At 53.5% G+C, this 27,834-nt stretch overlaps 1 protein-coding gene across 3 annotated transcripts in view; it reads right to left on the bottom strand.

Annotated features, from left to right (window-relative positions):
• Window positions 1-26,563, bottom strand: part of MYO7A (myosin VIIA) — an 86,879-nt gene extending 60,316 nt beyond the window's left edge. For all 3 annotated transcript variants that reach the window (XM_068988940.1, XM_068988941.1, XM_068988942.1), the window contains exons 1-13: window positions 26,453-26,563; window positions 22,240-22,392; window positions 13,491-13,675; window positions 12,687-12,808; window positions 12,442-12,584; window positions 12,075-12,188; window positions 10,548-10,701; window positions 9,771-9,847; window positions 9,117-9,236; window positions 8,222-8,364; window positions 7,057-7,267; window positions 6,527-6,662; window positions 2,543-2,649 (exon numbers count right to left, since the gene is read on the bottom strand). In XM_068988940.1, coding sequence (XP_068845041.1) covers window positions 2,543-2,649; window positions 6,527-6,662; window positions 7,057-7,267; window positions 8,222-8,364; window positions 9,117-9,236; window positions 9,771-9,847; window positions 10,548-10,701; window positions 12,075-12,188; window positions 12,442-12,584; window positions 12,687-12,808; window positions 13,491-13,675; window positions 22,240-22,392; window positions 26,453-26,551 — 1,764 coding nt within the window. In that variant the 5' untranslated portion in view covers window positions 26,552-26,563. The remainder of the gene's footprint in view (window positions 1-2,542; window positions 2,650-6,526; window positions 6,663-7,056; window positions 7,268-8,221; window positions 8,365-9,116; window positions 9,237-9,770; window positions 9,848-10,547; window positions 10,702-12,074; window positions 12,189-12,441; window positions 12,585-12,686; window positions 12,809-13,490; window positions 13,676-22,239; window positions 22,393-26,452) is intronic.
• Between the last annotated feature and the right edge of the window lie 1,271 nt (window positions 26,564-27,834).

Genomic DNA, 27,834 nt, shown 5'->3' with positions numbered 1-27,834 from the left:
CCATGACCTTGGCCAAGTCCTGGCCCCTCCCTGAGATAGAAAAGTGAAAGTGTCAGTCGCTCAGTTGTGTCCAGCTCTTCATGATCCCATAGACAGTAGCCTGCCAGGATCCTCTGTCCATGGGGTTTCCAAGGCAAGAATACTAGAGTGGGTTGCCATTTTCTCCTCCAGGGGATCTTCCTGAACCATGGATGAAACCCACATCTCACACATTGGCAGATGGATTCTTTACCATCTGAGCCACCAAACCTGGATCAAATCCCTGTGTGTCACCAGCTGTGTGACCTCAAACAAGTACCTTGGCCTCTCTGTAAAGCAGGGACAATAGTAATCACTCATGAGGGAGTCACAGGGAATGAATGAGATGAGAAATATGTGTGTGTAGCTCACAGGCTGGCCCAGAAGAGCAAAAGTGATTGTTATCAAATTGATCCCTGCCATGTTCTAATCCTGTGCTCCAAAAACTCCCTTGGGGGTGGGCATTTCTGGATGCTGCCCACCCCCAAGACCTCCCCCCACCCCCGCCCCAGTCCCAGTCTTATGCTGGAACCTCTCCATGGTTCCTCTGCAAGTAGGTTCCCAGAGTCCAGGGGAAGGAGACTCAGAACAGGAAACTTCACAGGGAGGTCCCCACAGCCTCCAGGGGCTTGGAAAGAGAGGTAGGAGGACAAGTGGGTTCAGTGGACTTTGAAGACTGCCCAGGAATGCATGAGCTTGGCAGGGCAGCTGGGCCTACAAGAGGAAAGACTGAAAGAACCCAGAGTCATTCCTATCTCACTAACTCTGCGACCTGCAGTGTGTGGGCTTCGGGGTGGGGACTACCGGTGCTGGGCTTCAGGCACCTGCACCCTCAGGTGCAGTGGCCCTATGCTCCTCCCATCAGCCAGCTGGGCACAGTGTTGGCCTGGAGCCAACCCATGGCAGAGAACCTCTGTCCAGACATGACATGCCACGGGCCCTGCTCTGCAGCTGTGGCTTTGTGAATTGTGCCAGGACTCTGCCAGGCACAAGGCAGGAGGGGGATGCCAGACACTCAGGAAGGAAGGGGGATTCAGCATTAAGACTGAAAGTGAAAGGATGTCAGAGCTAAGCAGAGAGGAAATCAAAGGTAGAGAAGAGGTCAGAGCTATGCTGCTGCTAAGGTCACCCCGCATCTCTGGAGCCCAAAGCACCTTGGGAGTTACACACAGCCTGGAGCTGGTTGTCAGGACACACCAAGAATGCTGTCCAGGACCTTCGGAGGACCAGGGTAGGGGGTGGCGTCCAGTCCCGGCTCCCTCAGATGCTGTAACTTGGAGTGAACCACACACCACCTCTGAGCTTCAGTCCCCGTCTGCAAAATGCGGAAACCACCACCTGCCCCTCCTGCTTCACAAGGTTAATCAGAGGCTCTGACTGAGTCTCGGATGTAGAACCCCTTTGCAGGGCCTGATGGGAAGAGCAGGCCTTGATACCTCCAGAGACTCAAGGGAGCAGAGAACTTGGTAGACAAGGTTTTGGGTCCCAGCCTGGGCCCCGGTTCACTGGGCAAGTCTCATCTCTTTCTCTAGGACTCAGTTTCCTCCTTTAAGAAACTGAGATGCCTGCAGTCCACACAACTCAGTAAACAAAGGTCAAACCACTCCACAAACCACTCCACAAAAACACACACTCCACAAAAATAAATGAAAACCAAACAACAACAACAACGGCCCTTTCCCCAAGCCTCAGTGCCATGGGGGCCAAGGACACAGCCCAGTCCCAAGGGCCACTGAGGCCTCTCACGCCATCCTCCGTCCCCGACTGGGGTCTTTTACCTTCACAGAAGCTGCTGAGTGGCGGAGAGTGCCCGATGAATAACCACAGAGAAACTACAACAGGAACCGCAGCGCACGGTGGCGGCGAGACGGGGTGGGGGGCAAGCAGAACGTGGGGGGTCAGAAAACGAGAGGGCAAAACCCACCGGGGAGAGGGGACGAACCTTGGGGCAGCAGGGCTTCTGGGGGTGGGGCAACACAGGCAGCTGGACAGGCACGGAGAGGGCCACGGCTCTGCCCTCCGGCGAGTCCCTCCTGCGCTCTCCAGGCCGTGGGACAGGAGGAAATTAGAGAACAAAAGAGCTTACAATCCAGCAGGTAGTCCACCAGACTACCATTCCAGGGACCCCATGTGGGGGCCAGGGCTGGTGAAAATAGGCTTTTGTGCCCGTTTCTCTCAACACCCCTACACCCATCCACATCCTCAAGGGTAGACGTTCCCCCTTCACCCACATTCCGTTGGTGGCTAGAGGGTCGGAGAGGGGACCCCAAAACTGAGTCCTGATCAGGCTCTGCTCTGCCACATCTCATGTGATCCTTCTCTGGGCCTTGCACCCCACCTGCACCCCCTAATTTAGTACAAGAGGACCAGATAGGAGGATCTTGGAGGCCCCCCAGCCTGGAACCACAGCAAAGCACTGCCCCCACTGTGTGGCCAGAGGAGCTCAGCTGAAGCCACTAGACAAGGGGATGCCTAGACACAGGGGGGCCCTGCCTGCCCAATGAAAGCCACACCCCCACGTTACCATGGCGACGTCAGCCTGGAAGATCTGCTTGATGAACTTGTTCCTGGAGGAGTGCACCAGCTGGATGATGTCTCCATGCAGGGTGTCCCGGTTCTTCTCCAGGAAGCCTGGGCAGTACCACAGAGAGGTCACACACTGTAACTCCAGTGGCCTCCCCCCAACAAGACTCACCCCCTTCCCAAAACCACCATGCCTTGTCCACAAAGACCCTCAAAATCCCCCTAGTTCAACCACATCCACTTTACAGTGGGGGACTCTGGGGCCAAGAGAGGACAGCTGCTTGCCCAAGGTCACAGAGAAAGCAAGGGGCAGAGCCAGAGCTAGAACTCAGTCTCCCCAGCCACACGCTGCCCCCCTCTTCCAGGCCTGGGCAATGAGAAGGGAGGATGTCTCAGTCCCCGGGAGGGAGTGGGGCTACCTTTTCCACTGAACCACCCCAATGTCTGAAATGCTAGCTTTAGTCTTTTGAACAAACACGAGATAGGCTGGGGCACTGGGGCATGGGATCCTTTACTGGAGGGCTTGCACCTGGACAAAGCTCTCCCTGAGCAACAGAAACAAAGAAGCTACGAGACTAAAAAATAACCGCAGCGCATGTGCAGCTTGGGCAGTTATGAACAGTAAGATACAAAAAGGCTACAAACCAACTACCATTTCTGCTTCTGCTGGGAGCAAACAGCACCAAGAGTGTGAGCAGGCCACGCCAGCCACCCCTCCAGCCCGACCCATCTCACCAATCCGCCCCCACCCTCACCTCAAGGAACCAGTCTGCCCCACTCAGGGAGCCAGCAAGGGCACGTGTTTCTTGTTCGAGCTCCCTCACTCCCTCATGCTGCAGCACAAACTTTAGTAAAGCCTTGCCTGAACTTCTTGCCTGGCTTCTTATCAATTTCTATGGATTAAAGAGTCCAAGGACCCAGATTGGTAACAAAGGTGTCAAAAACTTTCCTTAAGTGGGTCCTCTAGGAGAGAATGCAAGTTCGTCTGGTACCAGCTAATAGTAAAGGAATAGTAAACGTACCTTGATTTTGGATATTGCCCTCACAGCTGTAATGCTCACAACTTCCCCTGTATATGTGGGACAGGTGGAGATTATCTTCCCCAACCCAGACAAGGAAAAAAATCAATGTGCAGAGAAGCTAAGCAAACTGTCTAACACCCACAGCAAACTGGGGGCGGAGTTAAGAGCTGAGTCCAGGAGCCCAGGCACCAGTCCAGGGAGGCTCCCTGCACCACACAGACTCCAAAGAGGGCTGCCATTCCCAGGCCTGAGGATTTAGGAGCTGGTTAATGGGGTCCTTGATAGGCTGGGGCAGAAGATGGGGTGCCTGAGGAGGAGGAACCCTGCAGAGAAGCAGCACCCTTTCCCCCAGACTCAGACTGCCCTGGCTAGTGGACAGCACAGAGACCCAGTGTGGGCTGCCCACCTGACATCTGGGGATGGGCGAGCTGCACTCAGTACCGGAGGTGGGGCTCTGAAGCTAGGATGGAATTGTAGGGCCCTAATTAAAGCATAAAGAAGGCTGAGCACCAAAGAATTGATGCTTTTGAATTATGGGGCTGGAGAAGACTCTTTAGAGTCCTCTGGACTGCAAGGAGATCAAATCAGTCAATTCTAGGGAAAATCAACCCTGAATATTCATTGAAAGGACTAATGCTGAAGCTCCAATACTTTGGCCACCTGATGCGAAGAGCAGACTCATTGGAAAAGACCTTGATGCTGGGAAAGATTGAAGGCAGGAGAAGTGGTGGCAGAGGATGAGATGGTTAGATAGCATCCCTGACTCAATAGACATGAATCCGAGCAAACTCCAGGAGATAGTAGAGGTCAGGGGAGGCCGGCGTGCTGCAGTCCATGGGGTCGCAAAGAGTTGGACGTGACTTAGTGACTGAACAACAGCAAATTAAAGCTCTATGACAGACTCACTATGGGGCCCTAGAGAGTCCAGTTCTGGCCCTTCTGTTTCTTATCTTTTGAATGAGCATGATGTATCCATGAACTCTTGCTTCTTTTTGGATCACCTAAACCACTCATGTTTTAAATAAAATGCTTAACTAAAACAGTGTTCTATGAACAGAAAATGCCGACAGAATTGTTAAAAGTAGCTCAGAAATGATTAGTGACCTTAGGCAAGTCATTTCCCTCTCGGGGCCTCAGTTTCCAAATCCATAAAAGCAGATGAGTCTTGTGTTCCCTCCAGATCTAATAATAGTCTATAATTTTATAAGTGAGTGGAGTTCACTCAATTCTCATTTTCATATCCCCAGCAACAGTATGAAGTATGAAGCCTGGCCAATGACTGTTAGTTGACCTGAACTGAAAACACCCTCTTTTACTCTAAACAGCAGATCCATTTGCTTACCCAACAGGCCGTCAAACTTAACGTTGGCTTCCTACTTTCTAATAGGAGTGTCAGATCTCACACCTGCTATTTTAAGGAAGGCTGACAGCCCTCTGATCCCATAACTACTGCGTGGCTCACTCTCTGCCTTCTGGACCAATTCAACAAGGAAGTGTGAAACCGGTGGCTCTTTGCTTGTTGAGAATTTCACTGACTTTGGCTGTGGGAGGGACCCTTCAGGACTGAGGGCAGTAGGACAGACACATCCCACAGCTGATGCCCACTCAAGGTCAGCTCTTTGCACCAGGGTGGGAGGGGTGGAGTTGGCAAGGGCAGTCTGCAGGCTTTTGACAGACCATGTAAGAATTCCCAAGGGAAAAACTTAACTATGTTCTGACCTTCTTCCTCACTTTTAGCTTTAAAAGGAGCCCAATTATATCTCCCAGGAGAAAAGAAGATGCAAGTCCTTCAAAGACCAAACTCGGTCTTGTTGCTCAAAGACTTTTGGTGGCTAACTGTGCTGGTTCTAGATCTGGCTTTGCACCCAGCAGGCTGTGGGATCTGCAAACAGTTAACTGCTCCTTCTGAGCCTCACTTTCCCCTTATGTGCAAAGGAGTGTTGAGCCCATACAAAGAACTGAAACCAGGGCTAAAGAAGATACTGTACACCCATGATCACTTGGACTGCAAGGAGATCAACCCTGAATATTCACTGGAAGGACTGACGTTGAAGCTGAATCACCAATACTTTGGCCACCTGATGCAAAGAGTCGACTCACTGGAAAAAACTCTGATGCAGGGGAAGATTGAAGGCAAAAGGAGAAGAGGGCAGCAGAGGGTGAGATGGTTGGATGGCATCACTGACTCAATGGATATGAATCTGAGCAAACTCTGGGAGATAGTGGAGGACGGTGAAGACTGGCGTGCTGCAGTCCACGGGGTCGCAAAGAGCTGGACACACTTTGGCGACTGAACAGCAATGCCATGTTCACAACAGCACTATCCATAGCAGCCAAAAGGCGGAAACAATCCAACTGTCCATCAACAGATGAATGGATAAATAAACGGTGCTGTGTATGTGTGTGTATATGTATATGTATGTGCAACAGAATATTATTGTCATAAAAAGGACCAAATTCTGACACATGCTACAACATGGATGAACCTTGAGGGTATTACGCTAAGTGAAATAAGCCAGACACAGAAGGATGAATACTGTATGTTTCGCTTATATGAGGTACTTGAATAGTTAGATACGTAGAGGCAGAGAGTAGAGTAGAGGTTATCAGGGACTGGGGCTGAGGGGAGGATGCAGAGTTACTGTTTCATGCATACAGAGCCCCTGTTTGGGGTGATGGATAGACTCTGGAGAGTGGTGACAATTGCACAATATCGTGAGTGTAGTTAATGCTACCGAATGGCAAACCTAAAAATTGTTAAAATGGTTAATTTTATATTACATATATTTTAACAAAATTTTATAAACTCTGAAAAAAAACAGCACTGAACCCAACGTTTTCTAACATCCCTTCCCTCTTCGTATTTCAGCACTCTGGTGTGTCTGTCCTGGGCTGGAGAAGGGGAAGGAAGGGAGGGAACACAGGCAAAGAGAGACAGCCAGCCCCGGGGGGCCCTCCTATACCTTGACTCTCATAGTAAACGATGCCTGCAAAGTGGTTGATCCCAAACTGGGTCTCGTGATTGTTCTTGGGGGGAATGTAGTTCGAGTTGAGCTTGTGCTGGGAGTTGAGCTTATGCAACATGGTGGTGTCCGTGCCCTGTGGGAACCGAGGAGCACCCATCAAGCTCTCCCTCTCCTCCCCACCCCACTCTCCACCAGGCCCTATTGCCTCTCCTGCCCTCTGTCTTTTCACCCCCCTTCTGTCTTTCCCAAGAGCCTCCCTCCCTTTATTTATATCCCAACACAGAAGCTCTCTGGGCCTCCGTTTCCCCATCTGTGAAGTGAGTAAATTGGAATTACAAAATCTTGAAAGTACATCCCAGTATAGGAAATCTTTTTCCCAAGATTAAAATCATGCAAGTAGCCCCTCCCCAACTCCAAGACATATTCTGTGCCTGAAGCACCTATTCTGTGCCAGTGGCATACTTGGATCTTCATTGAATGGAGGGAAGGAGTCTTGTCTGCCCTGCCCTGCCCTGCCCCAGGCCCACCTTGGGGAACTTGCTCTCCTCATCAATGAGGGAGATGATGTTCATGGGTTTGTTGGCGATCATGTCCAGGGCGTCCTGGTTGTCTGTGAACTCAATGTGCAGCCAGTCAATGCTCTCCAGGTCATACTCCTCCTGCTCCAGCTTGAACACATGCCGCACGAAGAACTGCTGCAGGTGCTCATTGGCAAAGTTGATGCAGAGCTGCTCAAAGCTGCAGGGACGGGGCAGGGGACAGGGGGGCAGCAGGGGAGGGGGAGGGGTGTTCAGGCCCTGCCTTGGCACTCAGGGGTGACCCCAGCCTCATGTTCAGTGTGCCCGTGGGATTTTCAGTCTCCAACCTCCTCCATGACAGAAGAGGGCATGAAGGCCCAGCAAGGGCACAGGACTCACCCAAGGTCACTGAGTGAGTCAGAGGAGAGTTAAGGATGGATTACCAGGCCCTGGGAAAGGGCTGGCCAATGGGCACCACACCCCTGGCAGAGCACCCAGAAGAGGAAGAGCCAAGGCACTGGGGAGGTGGGCCTCAAAGATTCAAAGCATCAGCAGATATGGGAAGGGGGCTCATGAGATCTGGCAAGCAAGGCCTTGAGGGTGACATCTCTGAGCCACCAACTCAGCATTCTCCCTGGTGACTGACACTTCGTGTGTTCTGGGTAGAGAGAGGGCTTTGAGACACCTCAACATTATAGGAATTGAAGTGACTCACCAGGGGTAACATAGCTAAAAAGTGGGGCAAGGCCAGCTGCCTCTAGCCCCAGCATTCTCCTGGGCCTGCTCCATCCATCTGCACTTCACATGGGCCCCCAAGAAGGGTGGGACATCAAGCATGGCCAAGACCCCCATCTCAAACATTGCTCAGTCTCAGCCTCACTTGCTTTGAGGCATTTTGCAACTTGGAAATGGACCAATGGGCAATGGGGAATAGAGTGTCACAATGGGTAAGAGCCTTTGCCCCACCACCACACTGGCCTCTGCTGGCCCAAGGACTGGAGGGGATGGGGAGGAAGGGGAAGGGCCCCCAGGATTCTGTGTCTAGAGTCACATTTTTCAACAGCCTGGAAGAGTGTGCTTGGGTCTAGCTAAATGTAGTTTAAAAGGAGAGATGTGATCTGTAAGTCCACACTTTTAGAAGAAAATTTCCATAAGACACAGCCCCATGTGGTACCTGTTCACTGCAAAGTTCTCGAACCCAAAAATGTCCAGGAGACCGATGGACCGGCGAGAGTTCTTCACTTCCTGGGAAGGGGGCTTATAAATGGCTGCATTGATCTTGTCCACAATCCACACGAAGAGCCGCCCGTAGATGCCCTGAAGGGAGATGCGGCTGCATAAGCCACAGCTTCCCAGGGAGACTGGCCGGACACATTCCCTGGGCCTCGGAGGCCTCACTCTAGCCCCTTCCTGCTGCAGGAAACCCCCACATCTTTATTCCAGCTGTTCCCTCTGCCTGGAGCACCCTCTCCTGCCTGAAAAACGTCTGCTTGTTTTACAAAGCTCTATGGAGATATCAGCTCCACCAAGAAACCTCCCCTTCCCTCCCCAGGAAGTTTCGGCTCCCACCCCTCCAACCATGTCTCCTCCACAACTCTGACTGTCTCCAGGGTCCCAGAGCCCAGCACAGGGCCTGGCACAGGGCAAGAGCTCAATGGATGACAAAATGGCAGGACTGGGGGGCCTCCCCACCTGGCCCATTCCCTCTGTGGGGTCTTCTTTAGAAGGAGAGACCAGAGAGGGTATCCACAGGGCTGGGAATAGCACAGCAGACTGAATGGCCAGCAAATATGATTCAGCATGAAGCAGGCCAGGGTTGGAAGGCCTCAGGTCACCAGAGCTGTTCCGGCCCTTGAAGAACACAAGTCCCAGCCCCTTGTGGGATGGACGAATCGGGCTCAGGAGGAAGGCACACTCTTGTCCAGGCCCCAGAGAGCCAGTGGCTGGAGCTGGACCCAAGGGCAGAGCAGGGTCAAGGCTGACATCCCTCCAGCTCTGTGGGCTCCTCGGCTCCTGCCCATCAACAACCCAGCCTCTCATGGGGCAAGGAGAGCAGGCGGCCACTCCACCTTGACGAAGGCGTCTCGCACGTCCAGCGCCTGCTCCTTGCTGAGCGGAGTGGACACTGTCTCCCCGCGAGTGATGAGGGTACGGCTAGTCAGGCAGTTCATCAGGTCTGGGGGGTTCACCTGGTGGGGCAACATCCAGGCGCTCACGCAGCCCCCTGCCAGCCCGCCCCTCCCTCGGCCACACCTAGAACCCCTCCCGCTTTCCAGTCAGGCCTGGCCCAGCCTGCTCCCTCCACTGGGAAAGCCCTCCACAGCCCACAGCCCAATCCTCCCCAGTCATCAAAACCACCCAAATGCCTCTCTCCTCCAGCCCCTTCCCACCCCCAGGATGTCACCTGTCCCTCCAGGGCTGGCTCCACTGGCTCAGACTCTGACTTTATTCATCCCAGTTTTCCAACTCAAGGCAGAGGTGAGTATATATTTACTAAAAGACTGACTGACCCGCTCAGGGCCCCCAGACCCCCACCCTCTCCAGGGGCAGCTGTACTAGGTCTCCACTCCTCCTCTGGGGCCCGGTGCCAGCACAGATCCTGCCCACAGCTGGTTGGTTCTCAGTGCTGAACTCCCAGGATTCTCCAAGCAGAGGGCCCCAGCTCCCTGAGCCAGAAGTCAACACCGTCCCTCTGAGAGAAAGAACAGCAGGCTCTCACTGACCTCCAGCAAGGATGCGGCCGTGGCCAGGGATGGCGAGAAGAGGACCTCGCAGGCATCCAGGTTTTCAAACGTGCGGTCTGTCAGCAGCACGAGGCACAGCGTCAGGCAAGGGAGGTGGGGTGGGGAACAGCCTAGGGCAACGGGGTAGCTCTGCCCACGTTCAGGGGGACTGCCCTGTCTACGGAGAGCACCAGCACCATGATTAAATGCTTTTCTGGGCTAATAGCTGTAGACGAGTGTTGTCTCCATGAGCCATGGGCACCATGAGGGCAAGAAGCAGGAATGCCCAGCATCTGGCCCCCTGCCTGACATCCAAGTAAGCAGACCCTGGCAATCATGCCCCATGCCACCTCCCATGACCCCTACTCCAGACGCCCAGAGTAAGCAGGGACTCCTGACACAGGCCTGGTGAACTTGCCTTGCTCTGGGCATGACACCATCTGCCCTTCCCCAGATATCCCCTACTCTGTCAGGCCTAGGACCTTTGCACAGCTCTTGTTTCTGCTCAGTGCACCCATTCTCCATGTCTCTGTCTTTCAAGACTCATTAGACTGTGAGTGCCTTAGATCTGGGATCATTCATTCATTCACTGAGCAAGCTTTCCTAGGGCTCTTGCCTGGTCCAGGAACCATGCTGGACACCAGAGCAAGAGCAGAGTGGACCTGGCACCACCTCCCAGCCCGGCACACTGTCAGTGCCCTGGGAGTGCTGGACAAGAGAGCGCATTTCCTTCGCCAGTCTTCCCTCCTCCCTAGAGATGGCCGCTGGGTCCCTCACCCTCATACTGCAGGTTGCCCAGGTGCAGGACGGCAGCTAGAAGCTTCGAGATCTCCCAGTTCTCTGTGTCAGTGAACATGAGCACCTTCATGGCCGAGCGGATGTTGGCATATTCCTGGCTGTCCTCGCGGCCCTCACAGGTTACGCAGTTACCCTGGGGGGAGGAAGTTGGAAAGCGGGGAGCAGGAGGGTGTCACAGAGACCATAGGTTACCCCAGAGAGGCAGTGCCTGGGCTGGGCCAGCCTGGGTTTCTGGGCACTGACCTCACCTAGGACTCCTCCAGAAAATCTAGAAAGCTCCTAGCTGGGCTTCTCAAGAACACATCCCTGCATCAGGGGAGCCTGGACGCCCCTTCTTCCCAAGAGTGAGAGGAGCCAGGTCACTGATGCCAGGCCTGCCACTGCCACCCTGCCCTGCAGTCACAGCACCCAGGTTTTACCATGCCCCTTACCCCCTGTGGACACACACTCTCAGGGACTTGAACCCCTCACCAGGTGCAGCCTGGGGTGGAAGGGGGGGTGGTGACTGTCAACAGGCAGGGTGTCAAGGGGTCTGCCCCACTGTGTGTGCCTATGAGACGTGTGTGTGTGTGTGTCCAAGTGTGCCAGCCAGCTAAAGGAAGTGTCCAGGAAGGCCTGTCACACCTGCAACACACACACACACAACTTTGTTGTCCCATATCTCTCATGTGCTATAGCCCATATTTGTGTCCACGCGGCTGGCCAAGCTTGGGTCTAAACAACCAGGCATGGGCTCCTCCCAGGGCAAAGGAAGCCAGTGCCCCCCAGGCCAGCCTGCTATGTGCATGGCCCCTCACTGGCACTGAGTGGCAGCAAAGGCCTCTGGCCCCCTTATCCTTGGTGGCCAGACCCCAGCAAGAGGCTGGCACCAGGGCCCAGCAACCAGTTAGCACCCAAGGCTGAAGCCACAGCAGCCTGTGCTCCACAATCCTGGGGGAGCCCTGGCAGAGGTCACAGTCTCCACGACCTCAAAGACTAAAATACCACAGCACATGTGTGCAGGCAGGGCCTAGTGTGCATACACGTGGGCACATACGTGTCTATGAGTCCCTGGGTCCAGGACACCTACACATTTAGGAATGTGTGTGTCTGTGGCAGGCTTCCCAGGTGACGCTAGTGGTAAAGGGCCTGCTGCCAAGGTAAGAGGTATAAGAGACACAGGTTCGATCCCTGGGCCAGGAAGATCCCCTAGAGGAGGGCATGCCAACCCACTTCAGTATTCTTGCTTGGAGAATCCCATGAACAGAGGAGCCTGGAGGGCTACAGTCCATGGGGTCACAATGAGTCAGACACAGCTGAAGCGTTATTACTAGTATCTGCAGCGAGAATTCATCTAGATGGGTGGGGGAGCAAGTGTGTGCCCATATGGGGAACATGCTTTACGGTGGGCTGGTGCCCATCAGAGGATGAAAGAAAGCCCACAGCAAAGTTCCCACCCACCAGGCCTGGAGCTGGGGAGGGGCTGGGACAGGTGTCCCCCTCCCCGGGTGCCCACCTGGGCCTCACCATGGCCAAGTAGTTATAGTCTGTGGCCTGGCCCAGGCCCAGCTTCTTCTTCTGCTCCTCATTCATGCCTTCCAGCATGCAGTAGAACACGTGGTAATTCCTTTCATCTGGGGCCTGAAAACGTGGGCACAAGGTGTTGGGGGACGGGAGGGCAGCACAGGGCCACTGGGCAGCAGACAATCAGACTATAAACAGTTCACTGTTTTAACAAGTGTCTCATGAAAAAGGCCCCATGGGTGGGTTTCCTGATGGGATCCCAGGCCCTGAGGCAAGCAAGCAGGAACACAGGGACAAGCAAGACTATGCAAAGTGCACCCCACACTCCGCATCCCGAGTCAGGGGTTCCTGTGCAGGGGCTCAGGCCCACCTGGCGACAGACTCGTGACTTCTCCAGCAGGTACTGCTCGATCCTGGCGCCCTCGATGGCGCCCCGCTTGTTGAAGTGGATGTCAATGTACTTCCCGAAGCGGCTTGAGTTGTCGTTGCGGATGGTCTTAGCATTCCCAAACGCTGCAAGGGTAGGAGAGGGTCACGGGTCATGGGTCATAGTCATGGTCAACTCCCCCCCCGCCCCACAGCCACCCTGCTCCTCCCTGAGTGCCCCAGTCTTACCTTCCAAGATGGGAGTTGCTTCCAGCACCTGCTGCTCAATCCACGAGTGCTGCCCACTGATGGCCGCCAGGAACTGCAGGATCAGCTTCGTGCTCTCTGTCTTCCCCGCCCCCGACTCCCCACTGCAGAGGAGACACAGGCAGAGGCGGGACCTGTTACAGCTGCTGTCCCACTCCAGTCAGCTCCTCATCAGTAAAATGGGCTGAAACTAAGGACCTTTCGGGGCTTCCCTGGTAGTTCAGATGGTAAAGAATCTGCCTACATTGCAGGAGACCTGGGTTCAATCCCTGGGTTGGGAAGATCCCCAGGAGGAGGGCATGGTGACCCACTCCAGTATTCTTGCCTGGAGAATTCCATGGACAGAGGGGCCTGGTGGGCTACAGTCCATGGAGTCGCAAAGAGTCAGACATGACTAAGTGACAAACACTTTATTTTCAAGGACTTTTCAAACCTGGGGAAGGTAAAAGGAGCTCAGTTAACTTTCCTTCCCCTCCAGTTATACTGCCACACAGAATGGCATTAACTTTGTCAATGCTCTGTCAATTAAGTAAGCATGTCAATGCTTTGTCCTTTTATCCTCTGCCCAAGATAGAATGGGAACCTGAGATTGCAACTGACCATAACTTAACAGGAGCCAGCAGTAAGGTTGGCATCGAAAGCTAACATGAGCTCTGGTGACATTAATAGAGATATAAGGCCTGGGAAAGGGGAGGTGATTCTCTATATTATGAGGCATTAGCAAGAGCATAGAGCAGGAGTTCTAGGGGCTAAGCCTGGTGCTCCATGCTGGTGCTGGGTGCCCACCTGATAATGCAGCACTGGTCACGGCTGTTGCGCTTCATATTGAAGTAGCAATTGTCAGCAATGGCAAAGATGTGGGGGGGCATCTCCCCAATCTTCTTGTTGGTATACTGGCGGATGTGTTCTGGCGAGTAGATAGAGAGCAGCTGGTAGGGGTTCACAGCCACCAGGATGGAGCCCGTGTAGGTCTGTGGGCAACAAGGAACAGAGAGCTCATCCCTTCCTATGTAGGGGGGCTCTGATTCTAGAAAGCTCTCAGGCTCTGCCCTACTCTATCCCTCTGGAAGTCAGAGCACTGGCTTTGGTGCTGGAATCCTACCTCCCTATGAGGTGGGCAGTGGGGGGTGTGTAGGCAGCGGGCTTCAGGTTAGCATTGGGCCGGCTCAGAGTAGGTGCTTAGAAACATTTAATGAAAGGAGGAAGCAGGGGGCGGGGGAGGGAAGGAGGGTCTCGAAGCCTCAATTTCCTTATCTTTATCTGTAAAATGGGTATAATATAACTGTCTGTGAAGATTAAAGAAGATAGTGGACTTTAAAATTCATAGCACCCTGCAGGTAATCCTCAAAGGCTGACTCCCACCTTTGCCTCCAAACCCTGCACCTCAAACTATGGGAGTAAAATTCACAAACTGGACCTTTCCAGAGCGGAGGAGATGGGTAGGTGAGAAGGGAGTGGAACGAAGCCATCAAGAGCTAAAGGGGCTGGGTGGGCCCCCGTCTCTGCAGCACTGCCCCTGCAGTCTGGGTGCAGCCACCCTGGGTGGTGTGGGCACAGGGGCCAGACACACCTCAGAGAGCCTTCCGGGGGGTTTCCCTCCTTGAGCTCCTTGGTTAGTGCACCTGGGTGCAAAATTTCCTGCTGCGGACCCAGACCCCGCCACACAGGGGACAACAAGGCCTGGTCCTCCTGCCTCCAGGCCACAGTGAGGCTCTCGAGGGTTACTTCTCCTTCTCCGCCCCCCACCGCTCCCCACTCCAACTGTAGAAGGTCACACCCAGCCTATCATTGGTGATGGGTCTATTGACATCTGAGCCCAGATGGGCTGAAGAAAGCTGTGAGTATGCAGGGGAGGGATCAGCCCCATCCATCCCCTCCCACCTGGGGCCACGGGCATCACACCAGAGCCGCAGCCACATCCTGGCAGCCTCAGGCCCTAGGTGGCCATGCAGGGAAAGCGCTGCTGCCAGCACCGCATACCAGGCCAGTGCCCACCACAGGCCCAGCTGTGCCATGCAAAGCGGCCCTGGCCTGAGCGCCCCAGACCCAGGCTTCCTACCAGACACCGCCCTTCTGAGCCCCAGAGGACCCTCCTCTCCCCATCCTGGCTCTTCCTCTGAGTAGCCCATGCCAGAAGCAGCTGAGCCTCACCAGGCCGACCGCCTGACCATGTGCCAGAGCCTGAGCAGCAGAGACAGGGCGGGATGGGGAAGGAGGCTGGAGGGGAGCTGCCAGGCCAACCCCACCGGAGAGCGGGAACCTGCTCTGTGCTACTCACCCGCCCTCCACAGTTGGTCTGAGGTTGGAAAGTAGGGACAAAAGAGAACTCGTCAGTGGGAATGGGGTGATAAGGATCTGCTCCACCAGCAACACCCAACACAGCCCAGGTGAGTCCATTGGGCTGACTCCCCAGAGCAGGACCTGTCAACCTCTAGCCCCAGGGGGCCTCGGCCACTGTCCTCCACAGCTCAGCCCAGCCAAGCAGTGGGAATCAGCTAGATTATGGTCCCCAGGTGGGAGAGAGAGCCACAGAAACATCCCTGTGAATTTAAAATGATGGTAACAATAACCCTATATATGAGACAGCGAAACAGACACAGATGTATAGAGCAGTCTTTTGGACTCTATGGGAGAGGGCAAGGGTGGGATGATTTGGGAGAATGGTGTTGAAACATGTATAATATCATATATGAAATGAACCGCCAGTCCAGGTTCGGTGCATGAGACAGGGCGCTCAGGGCTGGTGCACTGGGATGACCCAGAGATGGGATGGGGAGGGAGGTGGGCGGGGGGGTTCAGGATGGGGAACACATGTACACCCGTGGTGGATTCATGTCAATGTATAGCAAAACCACTACAATATTGTAAAGTAATTAGCCTCCAATTAAAATAAATAAATTTATATTTTAAAAAATCTAACTTAGAAAAAAAAAATCCCTGTGGCAAATCTCTACTTCTCTAAGTCTGTCTGTTCATCTGTAAAAAGGGTATGGTTAACACCCGTCTCGCAAGGCTGCTGTAAAGACCAAAGGGCAAACCTTTGGACAGGTGCCTGGTGCAGAGTTGGCTGTCCACAAGCACCTTCCTTTGAGTATTTCCTTAACAGCAGGTATGGCTCTCAACCACTTGGCCCTTGATTGCCATGTGATCTGAGGCCTGTGTGCCTTCCCTGAGGCACAAGGGAAGGCTGAGAACCACACCCGACTGCCAGGGAGGGAGAGCCTGGGGCCAAGGGAACTCATCCCAGGCTCACAAGAGGGTGCAGGCGGGCAGAGGGCTCTCATTGGGAATCAAGCACAGAGGCGTGAAAGGACAGGACATTTGGGAAGATTGCTAGGGAAAGGTCACCCTGACAGCTGGGGAGGATAAACAGCAGTTACAGAGGCTGGAGGCAGATGCGCTATTTCAAACCCAATGAACCGGTCAACGGGGGAATCAGAGCCAGATCGAGGTGGCCCTGAGGAGAGGCTCGGTGACCAAGCACAGAGGGGCAGTGCCAGAGAGGGCAAGGGTGCACTGAGACACACGAGGAGCCTTCCCGGGGCTGGGCCTGGACCCTTTCTCCCCATTACCCTTCCGTGGCCCTCTCCTCTGCCCACAGCCCAGAGGACCCTCCCGAGCACTAGGCCCCTCAGTCCTCTGCCTCCCGGACATCCCCACTTGATGTCCGCCAGCCTGCCCAGACCACAGCCCACTCTCCCCTCCAACCCTGCTCCTGCTCTGCCTCCCAGCTCAGCCAACAGTGCCACCACTGCCCTTCACCACCATCCTTCACCAGGGCGGGATGCTGGGGGAGTCTCCCCTCCTTCCTAACAACCCACTTCTCTCTGTGGACATGGCCATGTTCCTGGCCAGGCACCTCCCCTCTGGACTCCCAGCTTTTACCATGCCCCCTACAATCTGTCCACCACTGGGAATCTGGGTCAGGAGGCCCCTGTGAGTCGTAGTTATGATGTTCCTCTGAGCCTGCAAGAAGGAGCGGGACTTGCCAAGGTCACACAGCAGATAAGTGGGGAATGGGATAATGGAGGGACCCTGGCACCAGAGCCCCAGCTCTCACCTCCTCACCTGGACTCAACCAAAGCCCACGGATTCACCTGCAAGACTGTGGGGCTGGTGGTAGGGGAGGCAGAAAAAGTGAGGGGCTTTGCCGCTGCTGACAACGAGACTCAGGCCTCTCTCTGCACCTCAGCACGTGTCCACCCCCTTAGGCTCTGGGCACTGCTCTCTGAGCCCCTCTGACCCTGTCTCTCCAAGGGTTCATGGTAAACAGAGGGTTAATGTCCACTCCCCAACACTGGCATTTTGTTAAGTCTCCAGTGATAAAGCCCACCCTGCAGGACCATGGGCTGGGGTAGGGAAGAGATAAGGATTATTCCTGAGTCAAGGACAGAGCACACAGGTCCCTGGGGGCCCCAAGTTCCAGGTGGAGATCAAGGAGCCTCCCTTGGGTCAGAGACACACCCCAGGAGATATGGTAGGAATCCACCTCCTCCTCTGGGAAACCCCTGGGCCTGCTATCCCTGGGGCCTTCCGCTTAGCAGGCCATGGAGACCAAGGTACACATACTATACCAGTGTCAGAGAGCTACCCATCCCATTGCACCAAAAGGGTGACAGAGACCAGAAATGGGGAGGGATTCTCCAAAGGCCGCCTGCCAAAACCTGGATCCCAGTCTCCCAGCTCCGAGACTGGAGCTCCAGTCCCTGCTCAGCATCAGCCCTGCAACCTGTTCCCTGAAAGACCTGGCAATGACCCCTGGCCTCTGGGCCCACCCAATGAGAGGTTGCTGCTTGCTCTTTAGTCCCTAAGTCATGTCTGACTCACTGAGACCCCATGGACTGTAGCCTACCAGGCTCCTCTGTCCATGGGATTTCCCATGCAAAAACACTGGAGTGGGTTGCCATTTCCTTCTCTAGGGGATCTTTCCAACCCAGGAATCAAACTTATATCTCCTACATTGGCATGTGGGTTCTTTACCACTGAGCCACCAGGGTAGCCCACATAAGGGGTACTATGAGGATTAAATCAGTTAATTCATGTTAAATACTTATAACAGTGCCTAGCATAAATTGACGAAGAAGGCAATGGCACCCCACTCCAGTACTCTTGCCTGGAAAATCCCATGGATGGAGGAGCCTGGTAGGCTGCAGTCCATGGGGTCGCTAAGAGTTGGACACGACTGAGCAACTTTGCTTTCACTTTTCACTTTCATGCATTGGAGAAGGAAATGGCAACCCATTCCAATGTTCTTGCCTGGAGAATCCCAGGGACGGGGGAGCCTGGTGGGCTGACGTCTATGGGGTTGCACAGAGTTGGACATGACTGAAGTGACTTAGCAGCAGCAGCAGCGTAAGTTGAAGACTCAATAAACATTATTCATGGTAGCATTCTTCTAGAGATTAAAAATGCTGCCCTATCTGTGTGCTAAGATATCGAACCCATATCTCTTAGGTCTCCTGCATTGGCAGGCGGGTTCTTTACCACTACCACCACCTGGGCGCTAAAATTACACTGAAACAAAAAGATTCATTTCTGCCATATTTCTCAGACATACACAGTAGAGATTAAGAGAAAACTGCTCTAAACCTCACTCATCATATAGTATCAATGCTATAAGCAACCAACATCTCAATCTCACAAAAAAGTTTACTAACCCAATACTAAGTACTTGTCTGACTCAACAGAAGCACACTGAGTCTTTTGGTATATCTGATGTATTCTGAGTATTTGGTATAGTGATCAAATGCAGAATCATGAAAAACATGCATATAACCCCTTCTTCAGAAGTTACTGATTCTTGATGGAACCAATGCTGCCATAGTCTGAACTCACAATCCTACTGTAAATTACTCTGCAAATTGTCTCACACTTGAAATTAACAATACTAACCATTTCCACTGCATCTTGGTCAAAGGGATTCCAGTTCACATTCTCAGGATATCGTGAAAGGACCTTAGACTTGAATGTTTGTCTCAGTGGTGTCTGCTCAAAATTTTCTCCTTCAGTTGAGAGGTTGCTAGGGGTCCTCTGAGGGCTCTGCCTCACTTAGGGTGCCTGGGGCTAACTTACGGCCCTGGGGTGCTGTCCCTCAGGCTCCTGGGGGGCAGACCAGCTGGAGCAGGCAAGCCCTAAGCAGACAGTCAGGGACAAAGCATCCTCCAGGCCCAAGGCTATGAGTGGCCGTGGTAATCTGAGGAAATCCCGGGTGCGTAGGGCTGTACCCAGGGTAACCTAAGCCATGAAGTGACCAGGGTTGCCATGGTTAGGGACAGGTATGGTTTCTGGGTGGGACAATAGCCCAGCTGCTTCTTCAAAGCCCTGGTCTAATCCTACTTCATCCACTCAGTCACAGAAGCATAGAGTCAGCAAGTCAAGGAAACCTCCTTGAGCCCTGCAGCTCTGGAGCGCAGGACCCTGCACCAGCAGACATCCTGAATCTTAGGTCCACAGACTATGCAAGCTGGGCACCTTCCAGGTGCTGTGGCTGGATTTCTGACTGTGAGTCTCTGAATGGGAAAAAGAGCTTAGACACCTCTTCTGGGCTCCATCCTCATGCCCTCCCCACCACTTCCTATCCCTCACCCTAAAATCAGTCAGAATGGTTACTAGCAAAACTTCTAATGAGGCAAATGGCACAGACCTCACGGTTTTCTGGAGAATCCATAAATCTCTGGAATTCTTTTATTTGATCCCATAGTCAACCTAGGTAAGGCCATAACGTCCAGGCTGATTTCTCTCCTGACTGCCTGCTAATCACACACAGAAGAATATTAGTCGCTCAGTCATGTCCAACTCTCTGTGACCCCATGAACTGTAGCCCACCAGGTTCCTCTGTCCATGCAATTCTCCACGCAAGAACACTGGAGTGGGTTGCCATTCCCTTCTCCAAGGGATCTTCCCAACCCAGGGATCCAACCTGGGGCTCCTGCATTGCAGGCAGACTCTTTACCATCTGAGCCACCAGGGAAGCCAGCTAATTAGTCTACTCTTAGAACTTAACAAACCAGCCACTGATCTGGGGAAACTGAACTTCCTGAACTTTTGGGCACTCCAGTGGTTAAGACTCTGTGCTTCCAATGCAGGGAGTGCAGGTTCAACCCCCAGTGGGGGAATTAAGATCTCACAGGCTGGATGGCACATCCAAAAAAAAGATTTACTTATGCCAGACTGTCTAAAATTTTTTTCTCTCTTCTCCCTTTTGAATCCTGTTTTTGCCTTTGTTCTTTGAATCAACCACTAAACTGTGTGCACAATAACCAACTACATGCCTCAGAGTTATCCTCAGACATGGTCTGCAGGGTCCCTGGTGGAGACAGCCCCCACTCAGCTCCTTCCTGTGAAGTTCCCCTCGACAGGAGACTGCGTCAGGATGCGAGCTCTGCAGCGGCCTCCCTGGGCAGGCAGGGGGACAGGCTCCTGCTCACCTCCAGACCCAAGCATCACCCTCCACCCAGGCCTGGGCTAGTGGCCACAGACAGCCCCAGGCCTCTCCTGTGTCCACCTGCTATCCAAGGAGAGGAGGGGGCAGGGAACTGCCAAGAATTGGGGTGTTGACACCAGTAGTCCCGTGGGGTTTCTCTGGCCTGGGCTCAAGTCCTAGCCCCACCCCACTGTCTAGGTGACGCTGCTCATGTCTGGAGGTGTCATCATGTCCTGCCCTCTGGATGAGGGAAGGAGTAAAAGGGGCTTTGTCACTACTAAAGGGCTCCCTGAGAAAGCTGCTGTCTCTGCCTACACAATCGACACACGTCCAGGGCCAGAGCACAGCTTGAGAGCCCAAGGCTGCAGAAGGACCCAGAGTGGGGAGGGGGCCTCCCCAGCTGCTGAGGTGCCACAATGCCAGGGCTTTGGGGGGCCCTGAGAACTCCTTGTTGTGCTTCCTCAGGCTCCCTCAGACTCTCCCGGCCCTGTCTCCCATTCACAGTCCTGACAACTCACTCGCCTGGCACGGTCCTGCCTCGGGTCTTCTGATCATGCAGTGCTCCTTCCTGAATGCCATCTCTCCTGGCATTCAGGAAGGGAACTGGGAGTGAGGCCTCACTTTCACAGACCCTGTGTGACCAGCTCTGCACTTATCACCCCACCTCCCCTGAGCATGACCAGCCTGGGGACCTGCCTCAGCGAGTTCCCTCCAGCTCTTTCTTTGTTGTACATCCACGGCTTCCTTTGCCCCTGAGCTGCTCAGGCCAGAGACAGGCAGTGACCCCAGCGCACAGCTCTACAACTCAGCCTTGTGAAGCCTCAGTTTCCCTCTCTGTAAAATGGGACTATGGGGCTAGATCAGCCGTTCTCAGAGAAGGCTGAGATCCTGGAGGATCCCCAGGATCCTTTCAGGAAGTCCATAAAGCCTTGTCTTTTCTGCCAGCATATCTGTGAGGCCAGATTTTCTTCATACACTTCAGCCAAAACAATATCAAATCAGTGTGGAGGTGTGGAAGAAAATCAGGTTGTCTTCTAATTGAACTGGCAAAAAAATTCACTTGGGTTATATGTAAGATGTTACAGAAGCAAACAAACTTTTTGGCCCACCATAATATTAAGTCAGATACTAAAGATATTTGAATTTGAAAAACTGTAAATCAGTGCCACTCTTCTCATTATTTTTTTTATACTGACAAATGTATTTTCTTTAAAATGTGCTATGATATTCTGTAATGGATTTTTGTGGTTATTTTTTAATGAATTAATAATATTAAATGTCCTGGTTATAATTTGTAATATAGTAAATATCAATAGATACAACATACATAAACAAAAGCTCTCTGAGGCCCTCAATAATATTTAAGAGCATAAGGGGCTCCTGAGGCCAAAAAGTGTGAGGCTCTCTAGACTAATGGTCTCAAGGGGACCATCCTGTCCTGATGGTCTCTAAGCTCACCTCTTGGGATCAACTCAGTCCTGGCTGAGTGAGATGCTCTTTATTTGTCCTCATGAGTTTCAAGGTGAGAAAGCGTGGCATGTGTGTATGACAGGTTCTAGTATCAAGGTTTTGGGGGATTCAGAAGCATGTTTCATCCTCCACCCCCTTCCTGAGGATACAGACCTCCAACCCATCCTCCTCTTGACCTTGGAAGACCCATGGCAGGTCCTGATCCCACCGTAAACCCAGGGAAAGCCACAGATCCCCCATCCTTGGGCAAAGCACCACGCCTGTTGCCCTCCCCTGACTGGTCTGGTCTCCTAGCAGTTTCAGCAGTCTCCCTACAGAGGCACAAGAACCTGTGGGAAAAAATTCCCATTCTGCAATCACAGACCACCCAAGAAAGTGTTAGTCGCTCAGTCGTGTCAGATTCTTTGTGACCCCATGGACTGTAGCCTGCCAGGCTCCTCTGTCCATGGGATTCCCCAGGCGAGAACACTGGAGGAGGGTGCCATCCAGACCAAAAGAGAAGATAAGCCACAGACAGAGCGGCTGTGGGCAAGGGCTGACTCCCTGATCCCCGCAGGCCAGCTGCGGAGGCGGGGTGGGGCGGGGCTACAAGTGGAGGGACGGAAGGTGGGCGGGGCGGCTGGCTGGTGTGGCAAGACTCACGTAGATGAGATGGTCTCGGTATCTAATGAGCAGGTTGCGCAGGATGCCGGCTTCATTGAGGTCCCCCAAGCGGATCATGTCCTCCACGCCGTGGACCGACGTGGGGTGCATGGGCTTGATGTGCGTGGCGTTCTGCGGGGAGATCCAGTGTTCCTGCAGAGATGCACGGTAGCTAACGTCAGCTCGTTCTCCTGGGACACAGGCTGCACTCTGCCAGGGAAGGGTCCCAGGAGGGACGGGAACCCCGGATCTCTGCGACCCCGTAAGGGCCTCGTCCTCTCCTACGGCCAAACACTATCGGTTCTAACAGGTTGACTCCCACGAGTAAAAGTGATACCACCCACCGTTAACCTCCATGAAGTGCTCTTCCTCCTCTTAGGGAATTCTCTTTGCAGACCTTAGAGGTGGGTGGGTATGGCTGGGACTTTGGCCCTACCTTGTGGCCGTCATAAAAGGGATTAGTCTCTCCAGTCAGTTTATAGGATGGAGTGAAAAGTGTAATAACTGGAGTTAGACTTGACTTCAAATCCAAACTCCAGTAAACAGTAGTACAAAAAGTTACTCAGATAGTGCAATACTACTGCACTGCCTGCTGCCACGGAGTGGCAGATGGTTGCACATCTGGGCAATCGTCTCGGCTTGTTCACAGAGCTTGCAAAGCCCTGGTTTCCTCTGACTGTTGGAATCCTCACCTCCCCTCGGAGGCCTCCAGCACCCTCTACTCACAGTCCTCACCTCTCAGAGAAATGGGAATCGCTCCTGTCTCTGTGGTATGGCTACAACCCGAGTCAAACCTCCAAAGACCTCTGGCTCCCTCTCCCTATTCCCAAATGCCAGAACCATAGGAGCCTGAGGACCAGGCAGGAGTCAGGGTTCCCACGGCTGGGTCAGGGCCTCCTCTAGGCCCCCACGCACCCCGGGTCTCCCACTGCAAGGCAGTGGTCACGCTGGGTTACCATTGTGTGAACACAGTTCTGGCCCTGACCCCTCAATTTTCCCCAAGCCTGGGTGGTTAGGTTCCATGTTTGCTATAGCCTGGTTCACAGTGCTTCAAAAAGGGGCCAGGCACAAAGACAGGGCAGAGAATCCCTGATGAACAGATGGCTGACTTCTGACTCCTAGGAACCAATTCTGAATTAAAAGCCAAGTCCTAGTCATGGAGAGACCCCACAAGTCCCCTATTCCAGCTCCCTTACTTCACATGAGAAAACAGGATCAGAAGACCAAGGCCCTCAAAGAGCTCAGGGACAGGCTAGCCACTGCCAATGACTCCAGTTTCCCTGGCATTTCAAGGCACTTGCTGGGCCAGGGGCATTGCATTCCAGGTCAGGCCCTCACACAGCCCTGACGTGAATGGGCTGGATGGTGAGATCAGAGAACCCTCCTAGACTTTCCAATCCCGGGTGGAACATTCCTCTCTTCCACCCCATTTCTTGATAAAAGTTGATCCAGTTGGAAAATTCCCTTTCCCTACTTGGTCCTAGGCCCTAGCATGGGCCAGAGGGGAGAGGCTGCCAGGCAGGCTGTCTGCCTTCCCCACTCGACCCCAGCCTCTGTTTCCATAATTCCTCCGCAGGACACTTCAGCCCAGAGTTAAGGGGTAGCTCAGCCTCCTCAAGACCCGTAGCCCTGTGCATGTCAGTTGGCTCCCTGAACCTCTGTGACCTCATCTATGAAATGGGGATGAGAATAACAATCCCCTTTTCTTAGAGATGTTGGGAGGGTTAATAGATACGACAATGGTCAACTTTTGTTTCACTCCTGCCAGGTCTAAAAAGCCCTAGTACCTGGTAACTGATCAAGCAGTCCTGGGTATTATCACTCTAACGCCTTCTAGTTTTTGTTGCAAAAGAGATGTATATTCTCATTTGTTCCTCTTAACATTGAATCATGGAATTACTGGCCCTGTTTTACAGTGAGGCTGTACACTAGAGAGGTAAAGTGCTCTGCTCAGTTAAATGGCAGAGCTGAGCCTCTCCCCACTCCTTTCCTGCATGGAGAGTCTCCCAGCCGATGTCAGCACCACTCAGGTCAATGTCCACAGACACCTACCACACAGACCAAAGTGTAACCAGGACAGAAACTGAGGCCTGGCCCTGAAGGCATACCAGTGAGAAACAGAAAGGCCTGGGGACACATTTGGGAAAGAGCTGACCTGGCAATGAATTCAGAGAGACAGGGACCGTGTGCTCTGCAGAGGAGGGGAAGAAGGGGTATGTCCGGCAATAAGAATGGCCGGGACAAAAGCAGAGTATTAGCACTTCCGTGAAGATGGGAACCATGGCCTCTCATTCATTCAGCACATCTTCATAGAGAAAATTCTCTGGGGAGAGCTTCGCTGTGCTCCAGGGAACCAGATGTGACTCACCTGGCCTCAGGTTGGGGGATTCTGTGGCAGACAGACAGGTCAAAGATGATAGCTTGGAGGTGGATCAGGGAGGGAATGGGAGTGGGAAAAGGTGGTGAAAGAAGAGGCCAGAAACCGCAGCCCCACCCCCGGGGCCCAGCGCCACTGAAGCAAACGCAGGCCCCATCCTGTTCCCAGCCGGTCAGTCTCATTCCTCCCCACTCTGCAGCCCCCATTCTCAGGGCCTCTGTGGGGGCGAGTGGGAGTGGGTCCCTGGGATCTGATGACACAGATACGGGACACCATCTGACATGCAACATGACCCAGGTGAAACTCAAGCCTGCAGGCAGAGTCCCTGGGCCCCACCCCTGGGGTTCCAGGCTGGTTCCTGGACCTATCTGTGCTGCCAGCCAAACCCGGGCCCCCCTTCCGCACCTGCTGCCTCACAGGGGCTTCCTAGAGGGCCCTGGAACTGGAGCCTCTGGGATGACACTGCAGGCACTCTGCTTCTAAAGCCCAGGGGACAAAAGTGTGGTTAACAGAACCAGAGCTCCCAAGCCGCCACTGAGATGTCAGGAGAGGAAACACACACACAGGGCCGGAGGCCCTGGATCCGGCCCCTCGCGGCAGCATCCCTAACTAGCTCGCTAGTGTGAGAGGTCCTGGGGTCACTCCCTGGACTCCAGTTTCCCACTGAGGTCACAGAGGCTGTCCTCCCTGCCTTTCACACACACTGTGAGGACTTAAAGACAGAACTTGGGTCAAAGGGCTTTGCAGACCCCAAGGCTGGTACCTCTGGAGGCTGCAGGGATAAGTAATAGTGATGCCCCAACTTTTCCATGGCCAGTACTGGGCCTCCAGGATCCAGAGCCCATCCCAACCCCCAACAGAGCTTTCTTCTCCAAGTCACAGCACCCTTTCACTTCCATCAGACTTGGAGGCTAAGACGGGACTCTCTCTATGTCCCCAGTGCCACCCAAAGCATTGGGTACAACCCAAATTATGGTGAACTGAATCTCCCTGGTCCCTCACATCTCTACCAAACCACAGCCTTATACTCCACACCACATTTACACATGCCCCCGCCACATACACACGTGCCCTGCCCATGAACACACATCCCTTCTTCCGAGCCACCCACCCATCTTCTCTAAGACGGGACCCTGACTTTAGACCTTTCCTTCCATCCCCAAGGCCCCACTCTCACTGCCTCTGAAATTTACACTTCCAGTATCCCTTTCCTTCAGAGTCACAAGAGATAAAGGGTTCAACTGTTAGACTGATTCCAGGGCAGCACTGGGGTGGACAGTGAATTCATCTGATGCTGTAGCCCCACAGAACCAGACTGGCTGTTTTCAGAGTACCTCCCCGTTTTCTGAGTCAATAACCCTGTGAGATAGTTGTTGTTATCTCCATTTTACAGAAAGGGAAACTGAGGTTCAGAAGGGAAAGAGATTTGGCCAAGGTTGCATAGCTTGGGCATCAAGTGGGCAGGATGGGATTTGAATCCAGTCTCTCTGACCCCAAAGCATCCCTGAACCTGAGGAGCACCCAGCCTAGTGCCACCTCCCTGCCCCCACCATATACACTCGCACATCCACACAGACACACATCTCTAATACCAGGCAGAATGGACCAAAGTACTTACGGAAATTAGAACAAGTATCATGGGGCAAAAGGGAGGTTCCTTCTCGTGGGGGCTATTGGGAAAGCTCCATGGAGGAAGGGAGCTCTGAGAGGCAGAAGTGGGGCCCAGGAACTGTCTCCACCCCCCTGAGGCCGGTCCCTGCTAGGTCCCTGCATCAGGTCACCGCCAGCCTGTGCCCCTGTCAAGGCATGGGGGCGGAATGGTAACAGGCTACTCACATTGCCTTCATCGTCCACCACCTGGATCTGCCCAGAATCACAGAGCTTCACCACCGCGCCGATGGGCACATCAAACTCCTGCCCGGATCTCAGGTCCATCCAGACGTAGTCGCCCTGTGGGTGCGAGAGTCCCAGGTGAGTGGAGAGGGGGCATCAGGAACGCCTTCCAAGCGGTGCCGTGCCCACCCCCACCACCAGCGGCTCTTGTGTCGACCACAGGAGGGAAGAGAAGCAGCGCTTGTGAAGGCTTGGTGCCTGGTCCTCGGCTGGGCACTTACACAGTGTCGTGCCTGTCCCCAGTGTACAGATGAATAAGCAGAGGCTCAGAGCGGAGAACAGCTGAGACCACGCAGCAGAGCAGCTTCAAACCCAGGCCTGTCCAAAGCCCGCCTCTCCCCAAGGCTCTACATCACATACAGGTACTGTAGACTCATTGAGGTTTAGGCAGAAACACCGAAGCACCCAAACCACTTCCCCTCCATCCTAAAGGAGGTGTTCCCCTAGACATTCAAACAGCCTCCATCACCTCCAAGGTCAACGCTCACAGTCACAGCTGTGACTTCCCTGCAGTGACACTGCTGGGCCCCATACCACACACGGACATCACTCAGCCACACTGTCTCCTGGCTTGTGGGGACAGCCTGATAGTGTCTCTTGGGGGCGGGCAGAGCGTCACATCTGTATCCCTTGCAGCATCCGTCACAGGGCCTGGTTCTCACTACATGCTCAGTGAGCATGCACGGAAGCCACATCTACAGCCCAGAGTCAGCGAACGGATTTAGAAGAACCACCTTTCAGCACTGGCATCAAATACGCATGTACTGAGCACCTACTAGGTACAAGGCACCGATGGATCTAAATGCTGGAGACCAAGCAGTGAGCATGGAGTCCACATTCTAGTTGGGAGGAGCCAGAAAAACACTGAGGAAGTACGTTCGGGTTGGAAGGAGGCAGAAAACAAACAACTGAGCAAGTAATGGTCACTTGGGATGGCTGTAATGTGGTGATGACGGTGATCCCAGTGCTGGAGAATGACCAGGCCAGCCAAGCAGAGATTCAGTGGCTGGGGAAGCCACTCTGTGGAGGAAACCTCTGACCTGAGACCTGAGGGCGAGAAGCAGACAGGCTAGGAAAGAGCAAGGGTGGAAATCTGGGCAGAGGAAATGACAAGGGCAAAGGCCCTGAGGCAGGAAGGAAGGCCTGATAAGAGAGGTGGGCAAGAACCAGGACTCATAGACTCTTATTCACCTGGAGGTAAAAGTTTGAATTTTATTCTAACCTTAATAAGAGTCTTCTTTTTGGGTGGTTCCCAAATTCCCTAGAGGGTAAAAGAACCTGGACATTCTAATAAAAATATCAAGCGGCAGTTAGAAATCAGCCCA

Source organism: Capricornis sumatraensis, chromosome 16 (genome assembly GCF_032405125.1).
Source record: "Capricornis sumatraensis isolate serow.1 chromosome 16, serow.2, whole genome shotgun sequence".
Lineage (NCBI taxonomy): Eukaryota > Metazoa > Chordata > Mammalia > Artiodactyla > Bovidae > Capricornis > Capricornis sumatraensis.
This window is presented reverse-complemented; position numbering and strand designations above follow the sequence as displayed.